The sequence below is a fragment of the Bufo bufo genome, chromosome 1 (assembly GCF_905171765.1).
Source record: "Bufo bufo chromosome 1, aBufBuf1.1, whole genome shotgun sequence".
Classification (NCBI taxonomy): domain Eukaryota; kingdom Metazoa; phylum Chordata; class Amphibia; order Anura; family Bufonidae; genus Bufo; species Bufo bufo.
The window spans coordinates 838,096,188-838,116,143 of record NC_053389.1 but is presented as its reverse complement, the minus strand read 5'-3'; the positions used below and the strand labels follow the sequence as shown (position 1 = coordinate 838,116,143).

Sequence of the window (19,956 nt, the reverse complement as noted above, 5' to 3'; positions counted from 1 at the left end):
CACTCTGCATATAACACCTGATAATATCACACTGTACATATCACACCTGATAATATCCCACTCTACATATAACACCTGATTATATCACACTGTACATATCACACCTGATAATATCACACCATATTCACACCTGACAATGTAACACACTACATAAAACCAGTGACACACATACAGCTCCTCTTACCTCTTTAGCTCCAGAAAGTTTCACCATCAGTCTTCCTAGAAGAGTTGCAAGTATAGTGGCCATATGTACGAAGGGTCCCTGCGGAGAGATGGCTGCACATTACTACCTGTCAGTCTATTTATTAACAATCAGCTTCATTCATATAGGTTTGTGTGTGGAGGGAGATTGGGGTGTTGTTTGGGCTTTTTGGACAAACAGATGTATTATAATTTATGCCAGAGAATTGACTTAAAAGCGTATATCTGCACCAGCTCATAAACTGGCCAAAGAGACATATGTACTGGTGTGATTACATCTGCCCCACTGCCTGTATGTCTCCACTGTACAGACCCTCACACATCCACCTCAGGACCAGTGCCCTCCACTGAACAATACATACCACTTTCCCCAGAAATATTGTGCTCCCAGCAGCCAATGTACACGTGACACCAATTAGCTTGGCAATAAATGTTCGAAAAGTAAAGAATTCAGCCAAGACAACTCCACGCAAGGTGACCTTAATTTCCGGGATTCCAGAGCCTGTAAAACAAAACACCTTTATTATGTCTGACACTGGTTCACCCTGCAGGGGGCGGGGCAGGCTCATAGCTCTCCTCTGTCTGTATCACCCTGCAGGAGGAGGGGCAGGCTCATAGCTCTCTTCTGTCTGTATCACCCTGCAGGAGGAGGGGCAGGCTCATAGCTCTCTTCTGTCTGTATCACCCTGCAGGAGGAGGGGCAGGCTCATAGCTCTCTTCTATATCACCCTGCAGGGGGAGGGGCAGGCTCATAGCTCTCTTCTGTCTGTATCACCCTGCAGGAGGAGGGGCAGGCTCATAGCTCTCTTCTGTCTGTATCACCCTGCAGGGGGAGGGGCGGGCTCATAGCTCTCTTCTGTCTGTATCACCCTGCTGAAGGAGGGGCAGGCTCATAGCTCTCCTCTGTCTGTATCACCCTGCAGGAGGAGGGGCAGGCTCATAGCTCTCTTCTGTCTGTATCTCCCTGCAGGAGGAGGGGCAGGCTCATAGCTCTCTTCTGTCTGTATCACCCTGCAGGAGGAGGGGCAGGCTCATAGCTCTCATCTGTCTGTATCACCCTGCAGGGGGAGGGGCAGGCTCATAGCTCTCTTCTGTCTGTATCACCCTGCAGGAGGAGGGGCAGGCTCATAGCTCTCTTCTGTCTGTATCACCCTGCAGGAGGAGGGGCAGGCTCATAGCTCTCTTCTGTCTGTATCACCCTGCAGGAGGAGGGGCAGGCTCATAGCTCTCATCTGTCTGTATCACCCTGCAGGGGGAGGGGCAGGCTCATAGCTCTCTTCTGTCTGTATCACCCTGCAGGAGGAGGGGCAGGCTCATAGCTCTCCTCTGTCTGTATCACCCTGCAGGAGGAGGGGCAGGCTCACAGCTCTCCTCTGTCTGTATCACCATGCAGGAGGAGGGGCAGGCTCATAGCTCTCTTCTGTCTGTATCACCCTGCAGGAGGAGGGGCAGGCTCATAGCTCTCTTCTGTCTGTATCACCCTGCAGGAGGAGGGGCAGGCTCATAGCTCTCTTCTGTCTGTATCACCCTGCAGGAGGAGGGGCAGGCTCATAGCTCTCTTCTGTCTATATCACCCTGCAGGAGGAGGGGCAGGCTCATAGCTCTCTTCTGTCTGTATCACCCTGCAGGAGGAGGGGCAGGCTCATAGCTCTCTTCTGTCTGTATCACCCTGCAGGAGGAGGGGCAGGCTCATAGCTCTCTTCTGTCTGTATCACCCTGCAGGAGGAGGGGCAGGCTCATAGCTCTCTTCTGTCTATATCACCCTGCAGGAGGAGGGGCAGGCTCATAGCTCTCTTCTGTCTGTATCACCCTGCAGGAGGAGGGGCAGGCTCATAGCTCTCTTCTGTCTGTATCACCCTGCAGGAGGAGGGGCAGGCTCATAGCTCTCTTCTGTCTGTATCACCCTGCAGGAGGAGGGGCAGGCTCATAGCTCTCCTCTGTCTGTATCACCCTGCAGGAGGAGGGGCAGGCTCACAGCTCTCCTCTGTCTGTATCACCCTGCAGGAGGAGGGGCAGGCTCATATCTCTCTTCTGTCTGTATCACCCTGCAGGAGGAGGGGCCGGCTCATAGCTCTCTTCTGTCTGTATCACCCTGCAGGAGGAGGGGCAAGCTCATAGCTCTCTTCTATCTGTATCACCCTGCAGGGGGAGGGGCAGGCTCATAGCTCTCCTCTGTCTGTATCACCCTGCAGGAGGAGGGGCAGGCTCATAGCTCTCCTCTGTCTGTATCACCCTGCAGGAGGAGGGGCAGGCTCATAGCTCTCTTCTGTCTGTATCACCCTGCAGGAGGAGGGGCAGGCTCATAGCTCTCTTCTGTCTGTATCACCCTGCAGGAGGAGGGGCAGGCTCATAGCTCTCTTCTGTCTGTATCACCCTGCAGGGGGCGGGGCAGGCTCATAGCTCTCTTCTGTCTGTATCACCCTGCAGGAGGAGGGGCAGGCTCATAGCTCTCTTCTGTCTGTATCACCCTGCAGGAGGAGGGGCCGGCTCATAGCTCTCTTCTGTCTGTATCACCCTGCAGGAGGAGGGGCAGGCTCATAGCTCTCTTCTGTCTGTATCACCCTGCAGGGGGAGGGGCAGGCTCATAGCTCTCTTCTGTCTGTATCACCCTGCAGGAGGAGGGGCAGGCTCATAGCTCTCTTCTGTCTGTATCACCCTGCAGGGGGAGGGGCAGGCTCATAGCTCTCTTCTGTCTGTATCACCCTGCAGGAGGAGGGGCAGGCTCATAGCTCTCTTCTGTCTGTATCACCCTGCAGGAGGAGGGGCCGGCTCATAGCTCTCCTCTGTCTGTATCACCCTGCAGGAGGAGGGGCAGGCTCATAGCTCTCTTCTGTCTGTATCACCCTGCAGGAGGAGGGGCAGGCTCATAGCTCTCTTCTGTCTGTATCACCCTGCAGGAGGAGGGGCAGGCTCATAGCTCTCTTCTGTCTGTATCACCCTGCAGGGGGCGGGGCAGGCTCATAGCTCTCTTCTGTCTGTATCACCCTGCAGGAGGAGGGGCAGGCTCATAGCTCTCTTCTGTCTGTATCACCCTGCAGGGGGAGGGGCAGGCTCATAGCTCTCTTCTGTCTGTATCACCCTGCAGGAGGAGGGGCAGGCTCATAGCTCTCTTCTGTCTGTATCACCCTGCAGGGGGAGGGGCAGGCTCATAGCTCTCTTCTGTCTGTATCACCCTGCAGGAGGAGGGGCAGGCTCATAGCTCTCTTCTGTCTGTATCACCCTGCAGGAGGAGGGGCCGGCTCATAGCTCTCTTCTGTCTGTATCACCCTGCAGGAGGAGGGGCAGGCTCATAGCTCTCTTCTGTCTGTATCACCCTGCAGGAGGAGGGGCAGGCTCATAGCTCTCTTCTGTCTGTATCACCCTGCAGGGGGAGGGGCAGGCTCATAGCTCTCTTCTGTCTGTATCACCCTGCAGGAGGAGGGGCAGGCTCATAGCTCTCTTCTGTCTGTATCACCCTGCAGGAGGAGGGGCAGGCTCATAGCTCTCTTCTGTCTGTATCACCCTGCAGGAGGAGGGGCAGGCTCATAGCTCTCTTCTGTCTGTATCACCCTGCAGGAGGAGGGGCAGGCTCATAGCTCTCTTCTGTCTGTATCACCCTGCAGGAGGAGGGGCAGGCTCATAGCTCTCTTCTGTCTGTATCACCCTGCAGGGGGCGGGGCAGACTCATAGCTCTCCTCTGTCTGTATCACCCTGCAGGAGGAGGGGCAGGCTCATAGCTCTCCTCTGTCTGTATCACCCTGCAGGGGGAGGGGCAGGCTCATAGCTCTCCTCTGTCTGTATCACCCTGCAGGGGGAGGGGCAGGCTCATAGCTCTCTTCTGTCTGTGTCACCCTGCAGGAGGAGGGGCAGGCTCATAGCTCTCTTCTGTCTGTATCACCCTGCAGGAGGAGGGGCAGGCTCATAGCTCTCTTCTGTCTGTATCACCCTGCAGGGGCGGGGCAGGCTCATAGCTCTCTTCTGTCTGTATCACCCTGCAGGAGGAGGGGCAGGCTCATAGCTCTCCTCTGTATCACCCTGCAGGAGGAGGGGCAGGCTCATAGCTCTCTTCTGTCTGTATCACCCTGCAGGGGGAGGGGCAGGCTCATAGCTCTCTTCTGTCTGTATCACCCTGCAGGAGGAGGGGCAGGCTCATAGCTCTCTTCTGTCTGTATCACCCTGCAGGAGGAGGGGCAGGCTCATAGCTCTCTTCTGTCTGTATCACCCTGCAGGTCACTTACCTGCAGCTTGTGGAGCAATATATTTGGCCACCCCGGCTGATACAGTCATGAGCAGAGTGTGGTACAGCACCCAGGAGAAGTACTGTAGATATCTGTACTGATCTAGGGTATCGTACACCCACAGGTTGACTGCAGAAGATAAAAAGCTCGGAGTTAGATCTCACATGATCACTTTATAAGAGGTAACTATATGGACCTGTATACATAGAGACTGGCTAATAAGGCCATACACAGACCTCCCCTAAACATGTACGATGGGAGATAAGCTCCAAAAGGAGCAGGCGTGCTGAAATCTAAGGTGGAGGACCTTTATATCCCATGACATCAGCTGTAGGGGCAGATCAGCGAACAGTAATCTAAAGTACATAGATCTCCCCCATTCAGCATCAGGGCTTGTGAGGTCCATGTCCGAGTGACTGTGCTGTATGTACTCAGACATGGTAATCGGAGCATGCTCAAGATAGATGGGGGGATTTATTCAGCACAGGGCTCGTAAGGTCCATGTCCAAGTGACTGCAGTATGTACTCAGACATGGTAATCGGAGCATGCTCAAGATAGATTGAGTGATTTATTCAGCACAGGGTTCGTAAGGTCCATGTCCAAGTGACTCTGCAGTATGTACTCAGACTTGGTAATCGGAGCATGCTCAAGATAGATTGAGTGATTTATTCAGCACAGGGCTTGTGAGGTCCATGTCCGAGTGACTGTGCTGTATGTACTCAGACATGGTAATCGGAGCATGCTCAAGATAGATGGAGGGATTTATTCAGCACAGGGCTCGTAAGGTCCATGTCCAAGTGACTCTGCAGTATGTACTTAGACATGGTAATCAGAGCATGCTCAAGAAACATGAGGGGGATCCATCAGCATCAGGGCTCATGAGTAGAGATGTCCCGAACTATTCGCCGGCAAACAGTTCCCGGCGAACATCGCTTGTTCGCGTTCGCCGCGGTGGGCGAACATATGCGATGTTCGGTCCGCCCCCTATACATCATCATTGAGCAAACTTTGACCCTGTACCTCACAGTCAGCAGACACATTCCAACCAATCAGCATCGTACCCTCCCTCCCAGACCCTCCCACCTCCTATCAAAAAGCAAGGACAGCCTCCATCTTAAATTCATTCGGAAGCTGCAGTGTCACAAATTTGACTAATTTGTAATCGCAATGCGATTAATACAGGCTATATTAATCGCATTGCGAATTCAACTTAGAGCTGGGTTCCTAATGGTTGTATTGCTAGAATATAATTAAGATTGAGAATATAGTGCTATATTCGTTATATTCGTCAATTCTAGCAATACAACCATTAGGAACTCAGATCTAAGTTAAACTCGCAATGCGATTAATACAGGTTATATTAATCGCATTGCAAATTCAACTTACCACACTCTGCGTCAACTATGTAATTTTCCATGGGAGTTTTGCCATGGATCCCCCTCCGGCATGCCACAGTCCAGGTGTTAGTCCCCTTGAAACAACTTTTCCATCACTATTGTGGCCAGAAAGAGTCCCTGTGGGTTTTAAATTTTGCCTGGCGGCTCGCCCGGTTTGCCCGTTCGCGAACATTTGCGGAAGCTTGCGTTCGCCGTTCGCGAACGGAAAATTTTATGTTCGCGACATCTCTACTCATGAGGTCCATGTCCGAGTAACTGTGCAGTATGTACTCAGACATGGTAATCGGAGCATGCTCAAGATAGATGGGGGGATTTATTCAGCACAGGGCTCGTGAGGTCCATGTCCAAGTGACTCTGCAGTATGTACTCAGACTTGGTAATCGGGGCATGCGCAAGATAGATGGAGGGATTTATTAAGCACAGGGCTCGTGAGGTCCATGTCCAAGTGACTCTGCAGTATGTACTCAGACTTGGTAATCGGGGCATGCTCAAGATAGATGGGGGGATTTATTAAGCACAGGGCTCGTGAGGTCCATGTCCAAGTGACTCTGCAGTATGTACTTAGACTTGGTAATCGGGGCATGCTCAAGATAGATGGGGGGATTTATTAAGCACAGGGCTCGTGAGGTCCATGTCCAAGTGACTCTGCAGTATGTACTCAGACTTGGTAATCGGGGCATGCTCAAGATAGATGAGGGGATTTATTCAGCACAGGGCTCGTGAGGTCCATGTCCAAGTGGCAGTATGTACTCAGACATGGTAATCGGGGCATGCTCAAGATAGATGGGGGGATTTATTCAGCACAGGGCTCGTGAGGTCCATGTCCAAGTGACTCTGCAGTATGTACTCAGACTTGGTAATCGGGGCATGCTCAAGATAGATGGGGGATTTATTCAGCACAGGGCTCGTGAGGTCCATGTCCAAGTGACTCTGCAGTATGTACTCAGACTTGGTAATCGGGGCATGCTCAAGATAGATGGGGGGATTTATTCAGCACAGGGCTCGTGAGGTCCATGTCCAAGTGACTCTGCAGTATGTACTCAGACTTGGTAATCGGGGCATGCTCAAGATAGATGGGGGATTTATTCAGCACAGGGCTCGTGAGGTCCATGTCCAAGTGACTCTGCAGTATGTACTCAGACTTGGTAATCGGGGCATGCTCAAGATAGATGGGGGGATTTATTCAGCACAGGGCTCGTGAGGTCCATGTCCAAGTGACTCTGCAGTATGTACTCAGACTTGGTAATCGGGGCATGCTCAAGATAGATGGGGGGATTTATTCAGCACAGGGCTCGTGAGGTCCATGTCCAAGTGACTCTCCAGTATGTACTCAGACATGGTAATCGGAGCATGGAGCATATACATTATTAAAAAACTGAATGTACTACAGGGACACCACCTTATAGCCAGGTGAATCACTACCCCCATCAGAACATGTTATCAGAATCTCCTAGTGTTCATGATCGGTTCACGTTGGGGGTTGTAGTGTGCTATGCATATAATATAACTGAATTGTATTACGGTCAGGTCATGTTAGGAGCTGTAGTGTTTTATGTATAGGGTATGATAGAATTGCATTGTGTTCATGCTTAGTGGTGGGGTCATGTTTTCTTTTTGTGTGTGGGGGGGGGTTCTTTACCTGTAATATTGCCCAATATAGGTTCCGTGTTACCCACCTCGCTGTAGTTTGGCAATAGTGACATCCAGTCCGAAGCTGATTGTCGCCATACTGATCCCCAGCAAGAACAGGAAAATCCAGTCTTCTCCAAAATACTGAAGTGCCCTCCGCAGGTTCCTTCCCACAGCTTAAATACAAGAATGATGAGAAGATGAAGGCGGCCAGGATGACAGTGTCTATAATGTCTGATATCAATATACAGTGTCTACAATGGAATAATACCATCCACGAGTAATGACATGGGAAGTCTCTCATGACCAGAGATAGCGGTGGAAGAAGTGAAGCTGGCAGTATTTCAGGGAAGGACTTTGGTTGTTCCAATATCTTCCAGATCTTTCTACAGACTTCTTCTTCTGCCTCAGAACCCCATGAAGATGAGGTCAGGGCTCAGTGGAGAACATACTATCTGCTGCAGACTTCAGTAGGCCCCTTATTATAACCACTTTTGACTTCTCTGGACCTTAGAGGGAGCACGTGGGTTCAGTTTCTGTACATTCAGGTCTGATACCCATGCTAGATTTCTATGAAGGAACATTGGGGGTCATTTATCAAAGACCGGATTTTTATACTGGTTTTTGATAGCTGCTCCGCTGTTGGCGGAGGCGCCTAATTTAGGAGGAGGCACAGGCTTCATCATAGATTAGGCGCATCTTCTGCAGTCTATGTGTCTGGTGTGATACTAGCCCCTGTTGGGAGTAGTTGTCACTCATCTTTTATGCCTGTTTCCAGGTGTACATATTAGCAGAAGTGTTCATGCGGCAAAATATGATCACACAGATGTAAAAACTGATGTTAGTAAATGCCGCCATTATTTTGACGATCTCCTGTGAATTGTTTTCAGCTTCCTTGGTCATCCGTCGTGGTTCTTTACTCAGATACTGTAGTATCCACGCTGAGCTTATGTACAGCATTAAAACGAAATTTGGAGAAAATCGACAATTCGTTCAACACTAGTAGTAATAGTTATAGTAGTAATAGTAGTAGTTGTAGTACAATCATAGTAATAGTAGTAGTTGTAATAATAGATTAGTCATAGTAGTAGTAATAGTAGTAGTAATCATTGTAGTTGTAGAAGTACTTATAGTAGTAGCAATCATAGTAGTAAAATAAGTAGTGGTAGTTGTACTAGTAGAAGAAGTAGTGGTTGTTGCAATAGTAGTAGTCGTAGTAGTTTTAATAGTAGTAGTAGTCATAGTTGTAGTAAATATAGTAGTTGTAATAATAGTAGTAATTGTAGTAGTATTTATAGTAGTAGTAGTAATAGCAGTAGATGTAGTAGTAATAGCAGTAGTAATAGTAACAGTCGTAGTAGTTTTATTAGTAGTAGTACTTATTGTAGTGGTCATAGTTGTAGTAGTAATGGTAGTAGCAGTTGTAGTAGTAGTTGTAATAGTAGTAATAGTAGTAGAAGTCCTCCTACTGTAAGAGCAGTTAGACTATGGACTCTATATTGTAAGAGCAGTGAGACTATGGACTCTTTACTGTAAGAGCAGTGAGACTATGGACTCTTTACTGTAAGAGCAGTGAGACTATGGACTCTTTACGGTAAGAGCAGTGAGACTATGGACTCTATACTGTAAGAGCAGTGAGACTATGGACTCTTTACTCTAAGAGCAGTGAGACTATGGACTCTTTACTCTAAGAGCAGTGAGACTATGGACTCTTTACAGTAAGAGCAGTGAGACTATGGACTCTTTACTGTAAGAGCAGTGAGACTATGGACTCTTTACTGTAAGAGCAGTGAGACTATGGACTCTTTACTGTAAGAGCAGTGAGACTATGGACTCTTTACTGTAAGAGCAGTGAGACTATGGGCTCTTTACTGTAAGAGCAGTGAGACTATGGACTCTATACTGTAAGAGCAGTGAGACTATGGACTCTTTACTGTAAGAGCAGTGAGACTATGGACTCTTTACTGTAAGAGCAGTGAGACTATGGACTCTATACTGTAAGAGCAGTGAGACTATGGACTATATACTGTAAGAGCAGTGAGACTATGGACTATATACTGTAAGAGCGGTGAGACTATGGACTCTTTACTGTAAGAGCAGTGAGACTATGGACTCTATACTGTAAGAGCAGTGAGACTATGGACTCTTTACTGTAAGAGCAGTGAGACTATGGACTCTGTATTGTAAGAGCAGTGAGACTATGGACTCTGTATTGTAAGAGCAGTGAGACTATGGACTCTTTACTGTAAGAGCAGTGAGACTATGGACTCTTTACTGTAAGAGCAGTGAGACTATGGGCTCTATACTGTAAGAGCAGTGAGACTATGGACTCTATACTGTAAGAGCAGTGAGACTATGGACTCTATACTGTAAGAGCAGTGAGACTATGGACTCTATACTGTAAGAGCAGTGAGACTATGGACTCTATACTGTAAGAGCAGTGAGACTATGGACTCTTTACTGTAAGAGCAGTGAGACTATGGACTCTTTACTGTAAGAGCAGTGAGACTATGGACTCTTTACTGTAAGAGCAGTGAGACTATGGACTCTTTACTGTAAGAGCAGTGAGACTATGGACTCTATACTGTAAGAGCAGTGAGACTATGGACTCTATACTGTAAGAGCAGTGAGACTATGGACTCTTTACTGTAAGAGCAGTGAGACTATGGACTCTTTACTGTAAGAGCAGTGAGACTATGGACTCTTTACTGTAAGAGCAGTGAGACTATGGACTCTTTACTGTAAGAGCAGTGAGACTATGGACTCTATACTGTAAGAGCAGTGAGACTATGGACTCTTTACTGTAAGAGCAGTGAGACTATGGACTCTATACTGTAAGAGCAGTGAGACTATGGACTCTATACTGTAAGAGCAGTGAGACTATGGACTCTTTACTGTAAGAGCAGTGAGACTATGGACTCTATACTGTAAGAGCAGTGAGACTATGGACTCTTTATTGTAAGAGCAGTGAGACTATCGACTCTATACTGTAAGAGCAGTGAGACTATGGACTCTTTACTGTAAGAGCAGTGAGACTATGGACTCTTTACTGTAAGAGCAGTGAGACTGTGGACTCTACTGTAAGAGCAGTAAGACTATGGACTCTATACTGTAAGAGCAGTGAGACTATGGACTCTTTACTGTAAGAGCAGTGAGACTATGGACTCTTTACTGTAAGAGCAGTGAGACTATGGACTCTTTACTGTAAGAGCAGTGAGACTATGGACTCTTTACTGTAAGAGCAGTGAGACTATGGACTCTTTACTGTAAGAGAAGTGAGACTATGGACTCTTTACTGTAAGAGAAGTGAGACAATGGACTCTATACTGTAAGAGCAGTGAGACTATGGACTCTTTACTGTAAGAGCAGTGAGACTGTAGACTCTTTACTGTAAGAGCAGTGAGACTATGGACTCTATACTGTAAGAGCAGTGAGACTATGGACTCTTTACTGTAAGAGCAGTGAGACTATGGACTCTTTACTGTAAGAGCAGTGAGACTATGGACTCTATACTGTAAGAGCAGTGAGACTATGGACTCTATACTGTAAGAGCAGTGAGACTATGGACTCTTTACTGTAAGAGCAGTGAGACTATGGACTCTTTACTGTAAGAGCAGTGAGACTATGGACTCTTTACTCTAAGAGCAGTGAGACTATGGACTCTTTACTGTAAGAGCAGTGAGACTATGGACTCTTTACAGTAAGAGCAGTGAGACTATGGACTCTTTACTGTAAGAGCAGTGAGACTATGGACTCTTTACTGTAAGAGCAGTGAGACTATGGACTCTTTACTGTAAGAGCAGTGAGACTATGGACTCTTTACTGTAAGAGCAGTGAGACTATGGGCTCTTTACTGTAAGAGCAGTGAGACTATGGACTCTATACTGTAAGAGCAGTGAGACTATGGACTCTTTACTGTAAGAGCAGTGAGACTATGGACTCTTTACTGTAAGAGCAGTGAGACTATGGACTCTATACTGTAAGAGCAGTGAGACTATGGACTATATACTGTAAGAGCAGTGAGACTATGGACTATATACTGTAAGAGCGGTGAGACTATGGACTCTTTACTGTAAGAGCAGTGAGACTATGGACTCTATACTGTAAGAGCAGTGAGACTATGGACTCTATACTGTAAGAGCAGTGAGACTATGGACTCTTTACTGTAAGAGCAGTGAGACTATGGACTCTGTATTGTAAGAGCAGTGAGACTATGGACTCTGTATTGTAAGAGCAGTGAGACTATGGACTCTTTACTGTAAGAGCAGTGAGACTATGGACTCTTTACTGTAAGAGCAGTGAGACTATGGGCTCTATACTGTAAGAGCAGTGAGACTATGGACTCTATACTGTAAGAGCAGTGAGACTATGGACTCTATACTGTAAGAGCAGTGAGACTATGGACTCTATACTGTAAGAGCAGTGAGACTATGGACTCTATACTGTAAGAGCAGTGAGACTATGGACTCTTTACTGTAAGAGCAGTGAGACTATGGACTCTTTACTGTAAGAGCAGTGAGACTATGGACTCTTTACTGTAAGAGCAGTGAGACTATGGACTCTTTACTGTAAGAGCAGTGAGACTATGGACTCTATACTGTAAGAGCAGTGAGACTATGGACTCTATACTGTAAGAGCAGTGAGACTATGGACTCTTTACTGTAAGAGCAGTGAGACTATGGACTCTTTACTGTAAGAGCAGTGAGACTATGGACTCTTTACTGTAAGAGCAGTGAGACTATGGACTCTTTACTGTAAGAGCAGTGAGACTATGGACTCTATACTGTAAGAGCAGTGAGACTATGGACTCTTTACTGTAAGAGCAGTGAGACTATGGACTCTTTACTGTAAGAGCAGTGAGACTATGGACTCTTTACTGTAAGAGCAGTGAGACTATGGACTCTATACTGTAAGAGCAGTGAGACTATGGACTCTATACTGTAAGAGCAGTGAGACTATGGGCTCTATACTGTAAGAGCAGTGAGACTATGGACTCTATACTGTAAGAGCAGTGAGACTATGGACTCTATACTGTAAGAGCAGTGAGACTATGGACTCTATACTGTAAGAGCAGTGAGACTATGGACTCTATACTGTAAGAGCAGTGAGACTATGGACTCTTTACTGTAAGAGCAGTGAGACTATGGACTCTTTACTGTAAGAGCAGTGAGACTATGGACTCTTTACTGTAAGAGCAGTGAGACTATGGACTCTTTACTGTAAGAGCAGTGAGACTATGGACTCTATACTGTAAGAGCAGTGAGACTATGGACTCTATACTGTAAGAGCAGTGAGACTATGGACTCTTTACTGTAAGAGCAGTGAGACTATGGACTCTTTACTGTAAGAGCAGTGAGACTATGGACTCTTTACTGTAAGAGCAGTGAGACTATGGACTCTTTACTGTAAGAGCAGTGAGACTATGGACTCTATACTGTAAGAGCAGTGAGACTATGGACTCTTTACTGTAAGAGCAGTGAGACTATGGACTCTTTACTGTAAGAGCAGTGAGACTATGGACTCTTTACTGTAAGAGCAGTGAGACTATGGACTCTATACTGTAAGAGCAGTGAGACTATGGACTCTATACTGTAAGAGCAGTGAGACTATGGACTCTTTACTGTAAGAGCAGTGAGACTATGGACTCTTTACTGTAAGAGCAGTGAGACTATGGACTCTTTACTGTAAGAGCAGTGAGACTATGGACTCTTTACTGTAAGAGCAGTGAGACTATGGACTCTATACTGTAAGAGCAGTGAGACTATGGACTCTTTACTGTAAGAGCAGTGAGACTATGGACTCTATACTGTAAGAGCAGTGAGACTATGGACTCTATACTGTAAGAGCAGTGAGACTATGGACTCTTTACTGTAAGAGCAGTGAGACTATGGACTCTATACTGTAAGAGCAGTGAGACTATGGACTCTTTATTGTAAGAGCAGTGAGACTATCGACTCTATACTGTAAGAGCAGTGAGACTATGGACTCTTTACTGTAAGAGCAGTGAGACTATGGACTCTTTACTGTAAGAGCAGTGAGACTATGGACTCTTTACTGTAAGAGCAGTGAGACTGTGGACTCTACTGTAAGAGCAGTGAGACTATGGACTCTATACTGTAAGAGCAGTGAGACTATGGACTCTTTACTGTAAGAGCAGTGAGACTATGGACTCTTTACTGTAAGAGCAGTGAGACTATGGACTCTTTACTGTAAGAGCAGTGAGACTATGGACTCTTTACTGTAAGAGAAGTGAGACTATGGACTCTTTACTGTAAGAGAAGTGAGACAATGGACTCTATACTGTAAGAGCAGTGAGACTATGGACTCTTTACTGTAAGAGCAGTGAGACTGTAGACTCTTTACTGTAAGAGCAGTGAGACTATGGACTCTATACTGTAAGAGCAGTGAGACTATGGACTCTTTACTGTAAGAGCAGTGAGACTATGGACTCTTTACTGTAAGAGCAGTGAGACTATGGACTCTTTACTGTAAGAGCAGTGAGACTATGGACTCTATACTGTAAGAGCAGTGAGACTATGGACTCTTTACTGTAAGAGCAGTGAGACTATGGACTCTATACTGTAAGAGCAGTGAGACTATGGACTCTATACTGTAAGAGCAGTGAGACTATGGACTCTTTACTGTAAGAGCAGTGAGACTATGGACTCTGTATTGTAAGAGCAGTGAGACTATGGACTCTGTATTGTAAGAGCAGTGAGACTATGGACTCTTTACTGTAAGAGCAGTGAGACTATGGACTCTTTACTGTAAGAGCAGTGAGACTATGGGCTCTATACTGTAAGAGCAGTGAGACTATGGACTCTATACTGTAAGAGCAGTGAGACTATGGACTCTATACTGTAAGAGCAGTGAGACTATGGACTCTATACTGTAAGAGCAGTGAGACTATGGACTCTATACTGTAAGAGCAGTGAGACTATGGACTCTTTACTGTAAGAGCAGTGAGACTATGGACTCTTTACTGTAAGAGCAGTGAGACTATGGACTCTTTACTGTAAGAGCAGTGAGACTATGGACTCTATACTGTAAGAGCAGTGAGACTATGGACTCTATACTGTAAGAGCAGTGAGACTATGGACTCTATACTGTAAGAGCAGTGAGACTATGGACTCTTTACTGTAAGAGCAGTGAGACTATGGACTCTTTACTGTAAGAGCAGTGAGACTATGGACTCTTTACTGTAAGAGCAGTGAGACTATGGACTCTTTACTGTAAGAGCAGTGAGACTATGTACTCTATACTGTAAGAGCAGTGAGACTATGGACTCTTTACTGTAAGAGCAGTGAGACTATGGACTCTATACTGTAAGAGCAGTGAGACTATGGACTCTATACTGTAAGAGCAGTGAGACTATGGACTCTTTACTGTAAGAGCAGTGAGACTATGGACTCTATACTGTAAGAGCAGTGAGACTATGGACTCTTTATTGTAAGAGCAGTGAGACTATCGACTCTATACTGTAAGAGCAGTGAGACTATGGACTCTTTACTGTAAGAGCAGTGAGACTATGGACTCTTTACTGTAAGAGCAGTGAGACTATGGACTCTTTACTGTAAGAGCAGTGAGACTGTGGACTCTACTGTAAGAGCAGTGAGACTATGGACTCTATACTGTAAGAGCAGTGAGACTATGGACTCTTTACTGTAAGAGCAGTGAGACTATGGACTCTTTACTGTAAGAGCAGTGAGACTATGGACTCTTTACTGTAAGAGCAGTGAGACTATGGACTCTTTACTGTAAGAGAAGTGAGACTATGGACTCTTTACTGTAAGAGAAGTGAGACAATGGACTCTATACTGTAAGAGCAGTGAGACTATGGACTCTTTACTGTAAGAGCAGTGAGACTGTAGACTCTTTACTGTAAGAGCAGTGAGACTATGGACTCTATACTGTAAGAGCAGTCAGACTATGGACTCTTTACTGTAAGAGCAGTGAGACTATGGACTCTTTACTGTAAGAGCAGTGAGACTATGGACTCTATACTGTAAGAGCAGTGAGACTATGGACTCTATACTGTAAGAGCAGTGAGACTATGGACTCTTTACTGTAAGAGCAGTGAGACTATGGACTCTTTACTGTAAGAGCAGTGAGACTATGGACTCTTTACTGTAAGAGCAGTGAGACTATGGACTCTATACTGTAAGAGCAGTGAGACTATGGACTCTTTACTGTAAGAGCAGTGAGACTATGGACTCTATACTGTAAGAGCAGTGAGACTATGGACTCTATACTGTAAGAGCAGTGAGACTATGGACTCTTTACTGTAAGAGCAGTGAGACTATGGACTCTATACTGTAAGAGCAGTGAGACTATGGACTCTTTACTGTAAGAGCAGTGAGACTATGGACTCTATACTGTAAGAGCAGTGAGACTATGGACTCTTTACGGTAAGAGCAGTGAGACTATGGACTCTTTACTGTAAGAGCAGTGAGACTATGGACTCTTTACTGTAAGAGCAGTGAGACTATGGACTCTTTACTGTAAGAGCAGTGAGACTATGGACTCTTTACTGTAAGAGCAGTGAGACTATGGGACTCTTTAGAGTAGCAGTGAGGCTGTAGGATTCTTTACAATAGATGTACTAAAACAGTATTGAACCTATGGGCCTTTTAGTGAGAAGAGCAATGATACAATGGAATTCTTTACTGTAAGAGCAATGAGTGATTGGTGATATTATAATGATACATAGCTGTGTGATTGGTGATATTATAATGATACATAGCTTGTGATTGGTGATATTATAATGATACAGAGCTGAGTGATATGTGATATTATAATGATACATAGCTGTGTGATATGTGATTTTATAATGATACATAGCTGTGTGATTGGTGATATTATAATGATACATAGCTGTGTGATTGGTGATATTATAATGATACATAGCTGTTTGATTGATGATATTATAATGATACAGAGCTGAGTGATTGGTGATATTATAATGATACATAGCTGTGTGATTGGTGATATTATACTGATACATAGCTGTGTGATATGTGATATTATAATGATACATAGCTGTGTGATTGGTGATATTATACTGATACTTAGCTGTGTGATTGGTGATATTATAATGATACATAGCTGTGTGATTGGTGATATTACAATGATACATAGCTGTGTGATTGGTGATATAATGATACATAGCTGTGTGATTGGTGATATTATACTGATACATAGCTGTGTGATTGGTGAGATTGAACTGATACATAGCTGTGTGATATGTGATATTATAATGATACATAGCTGTGTGATTGGTGATATTATAATGATACATAGCTCTGTGATTGTTGATATTATACTGATACATAGCTGTCTGATTGGTGATATTATACTTATACTTATCTGTGTGATTGGTGATATTATAATGATACATAGCTGTGTGATTGGTGATATTACAATGATACATAGCTGTGTGATTGGTGATATAATGATACATAGCTGTGTGATTGGTGATATTATACTGATACATAGCTGTGTGATTGGTGATATTATACTGATACATAGCTGTGTGATTGGTGAGATTAAACTGATACAGAGCTGTGTGATATGTGATATTATAATGATACATAGCTGTGTGATTGGTGATAATATAATGATACATAGCTGTGTGATTGGTGATATTATACTGATAAATAGCTGTGTGATTGGTGATATTATAATGATACATAGCTCTGTGATATGTGATATTATAATGACACTTAGCTGTGTGAAATGTGATATTATAATGATACATAGCTATGTGATTGGTGATATAATGATACATAGCTGTGTGATTGGTGATATTATAATGATACTTAGCTGTGTGATTGGTGATGATATTATAATGATACATAGCTATGTGATTGGTGATATTATAATGATACTTAGCTGTGTGATATGGGATATTATAATGATACTTAGCTGTGTGATATGTGATATTGTAATGATACATAGCTGTGTGATTGGTAATATTATTACAATACATAATTGTGATTGGTGATATTACAATGATAAATAGCTGTGTGATTGGTAATATTATAATAATACTTAGCTGTTTGATATGTGATATTATACTGATACATAGCTGTGTGATTGGTGATTATAATGATACAGAGCTGAGTGATTGGTGATATTATAATGATACATAGCTATGTGATTGGTGATATTATACTGATACATAGCTGTGTGATATGTGATATTATACTGATACATAGCTGTGTGATTGGTGATAATATACTGATACATAGCTGTGTGATATGTGATATTATACTGATACAGAGCTGTGTGATTGGTGATATTATACTGATACATAGCTGTGTGATTGGTGATATTACAACGATACATAGCTGTGTGATTGGTTATATTATTATGATACAGAGCTGTGTGATTGTTGATATTATAACAATACATAACTGTAATTGGTGATATTATAATGATACATAGCTGTGTGATTGTAGATATTATATTGATACATAGCTGTGTGATTGGTGATATTATATTATATTGATACATAACTGTGTGATTGGTTATATTATAATGATACATAGCTGTGTGATTGGTTAAATTACAATGATACATAGCTGTGTGATTGGTTATATTATAATGATACATAGCTGTGTGATTGGTTAAATTATAATAATACATAGCTGTGTGATTGGTGATATTATAATGATACATAGCTGTGTGATGAGTGATATTATACTGATACATAGCTATGTGATTGGTGATATTATAATGATACATAGCTGTGTGATTGGTGATATTATAATGATACATAGCTGTGTGATTGGTGATATTATAATGATACATAGCTGTGTGATTGGTGATATTATAATGATACATAGCTGTGTGATTGGTGATAATATAATGATACATAGCTGTGTGATGAGTGATATTATACTGATACATAGCTGTGTGATTGGTGATATTATAATGATACATAGCTGTGTGATTGGTGATATTATAATGATACATAGCTGTGTGATGAGTGATATTATACTGATACATAGCTGTGTGATTGGTTATATTATACTGATACATAGCTGTGTGATGAGTGATATTATACTGATACAGAGCTGTGTGATTGGTGAGATTATAATGGTAGAGCCGCCCTCCTGGATATGATAATGGTTACTACTTACGCCTCATACATGTCAGGATCCTCTTCCCTACCACAGTGAAGGCGCTCTGGTTCTTCTCTTTGGGGACATAGGAATAGGTTTCACTCTCGGTCATCTCGCTCTCGGCTTTACTGTCCCCTCTCCTTTCCTTAGTCTCTGGTAAGTCCATCATGACCGTCTTCTCGTCCCTTGCACTGTGTTCCTCCTCCTTCATCATTGTGTCTGTGAATGCCTCTCACGGCTCATCCCCATGTATATACCTGGAGAGTGGCCACACCTGCCGGCCCTGCCCCGCTGCAGCCAGGAATGAAGCCCAGACACCTTGTATCAACACACAACAGAACTGCTTACAGCTGGGGAGATAAGAGGCGGCTGACCAGCGGCGCCCAGCCGAGCCGCAGTCCATTGCAGGCTGTCACTGTCTATGTGACACGGCATCGCATTTATTACACTTCTTATGATGAATCATGAGAGCGGCGTGGCTGAGAGCAATAAGCTCCACTTTTACAGCAGCCCGGAGGAGGACAAAAGTGAACTTGTGTCACATCGGTGGCTCAGTGGTTAGCACTGGTGCCTTGCAGTGCTGGGCTCCTAGGTTTGAATCCAACCAAGGACAACATCTGCATGGAGTCTGTATGTTCTCCGGTTTCATCCCACAGACATACTGATAGGGACATTAGATTGTAAGGCTAATGTCTGTACAGCGCTGCGCAATATGTCAGCGCTATACAAGTGCATGAAAAAAAATCCACCGTTGGAAAACATTTCCAACTTCTTGTGCTATTTTCACAAATGTGACTGGAGATTAGTGGAGGTGATGAAGGTCCATTCAGGTGTGGATATAGGAAGTTTTGCCGTTTTGTCTGTGGTCAGTTTCTAATTTCAAACCAAAACCTGCAACACAAAGAAAAATTCTGTCAAAAACATCCACCCTATCCAAAAGTGAATATATATATATATGTGACCATCCTATAAATAATGTTGGTACTCCTTGTAGTCTGGAGGTGTCTACCTTGTATCTCCTATGAATAATGGTGGTACTCCTTGTGGTCTGGAGGTGTCTACATTGTAGCTACTATGAATAATGGTGGTACTCCTTGTAGTCTGAAGGTGTGTTTCTTGTATCTCCTATGAATAATGGTGGTACTCCTTGTGGTCTGGAGGTGTCTACATTGTAGATGCTATGAATAATGGTGGTACTCCTTGTAGTCTGAAGGTGTGTTTCTTGTATCTCCTATGAATAATGGTGGTACTCCTTGTGGTCTGCAGGTGTCTACATTGTAGCAGCTATGATTAATGGTGGTACTCCTTGTAGTCTGGAGGTGTCTACCTTGTAACTGCTATGAAAAATGGTGGTACTCCTTGTGGTCTGGAGGTATCTACATTGT

General features: G+C 44.4%; 1 protein-coding gene across 1 annotated transcript in view; it reads right to left on the bottom strand.

Annotated features, from left to right (window-relative positions):
* Positions 1 to 18,785, bottom strand: part of LOC120990576 (chloride channel protein ClC-Kb-like) — a 55,165-nt gene extending 36,380 nt beyond the window's left edge. The window contains exons 1-5 of the mRNA XM_040419478.1: positions 18,590 to 18,785; positions 7,493 to 7,621; positions 4,419 to 4,547; positions 564 to 703; positions 185 to 262 (exon numbers count right to left, since the gene is read on the bottom strand). Coding sequence (XP_040275412.1) covers positions 185 to 262; positions 564 to 703; positions 4,419 to 4,547; positions 7,493 to 7,621; positions 18,590 to 18,785 — 672 coding nt within the window. The remainder of the gene's footprint in view (positions 1 to 184; positions 263 to 563; positions 704 to 4,418; positions 4,548 to 7,492; positions 7,622 to 18,589) is intronic.
* Between the last annotated feature and the right edge of the window lie 1,171 nt (positions 18,786 to 19,956).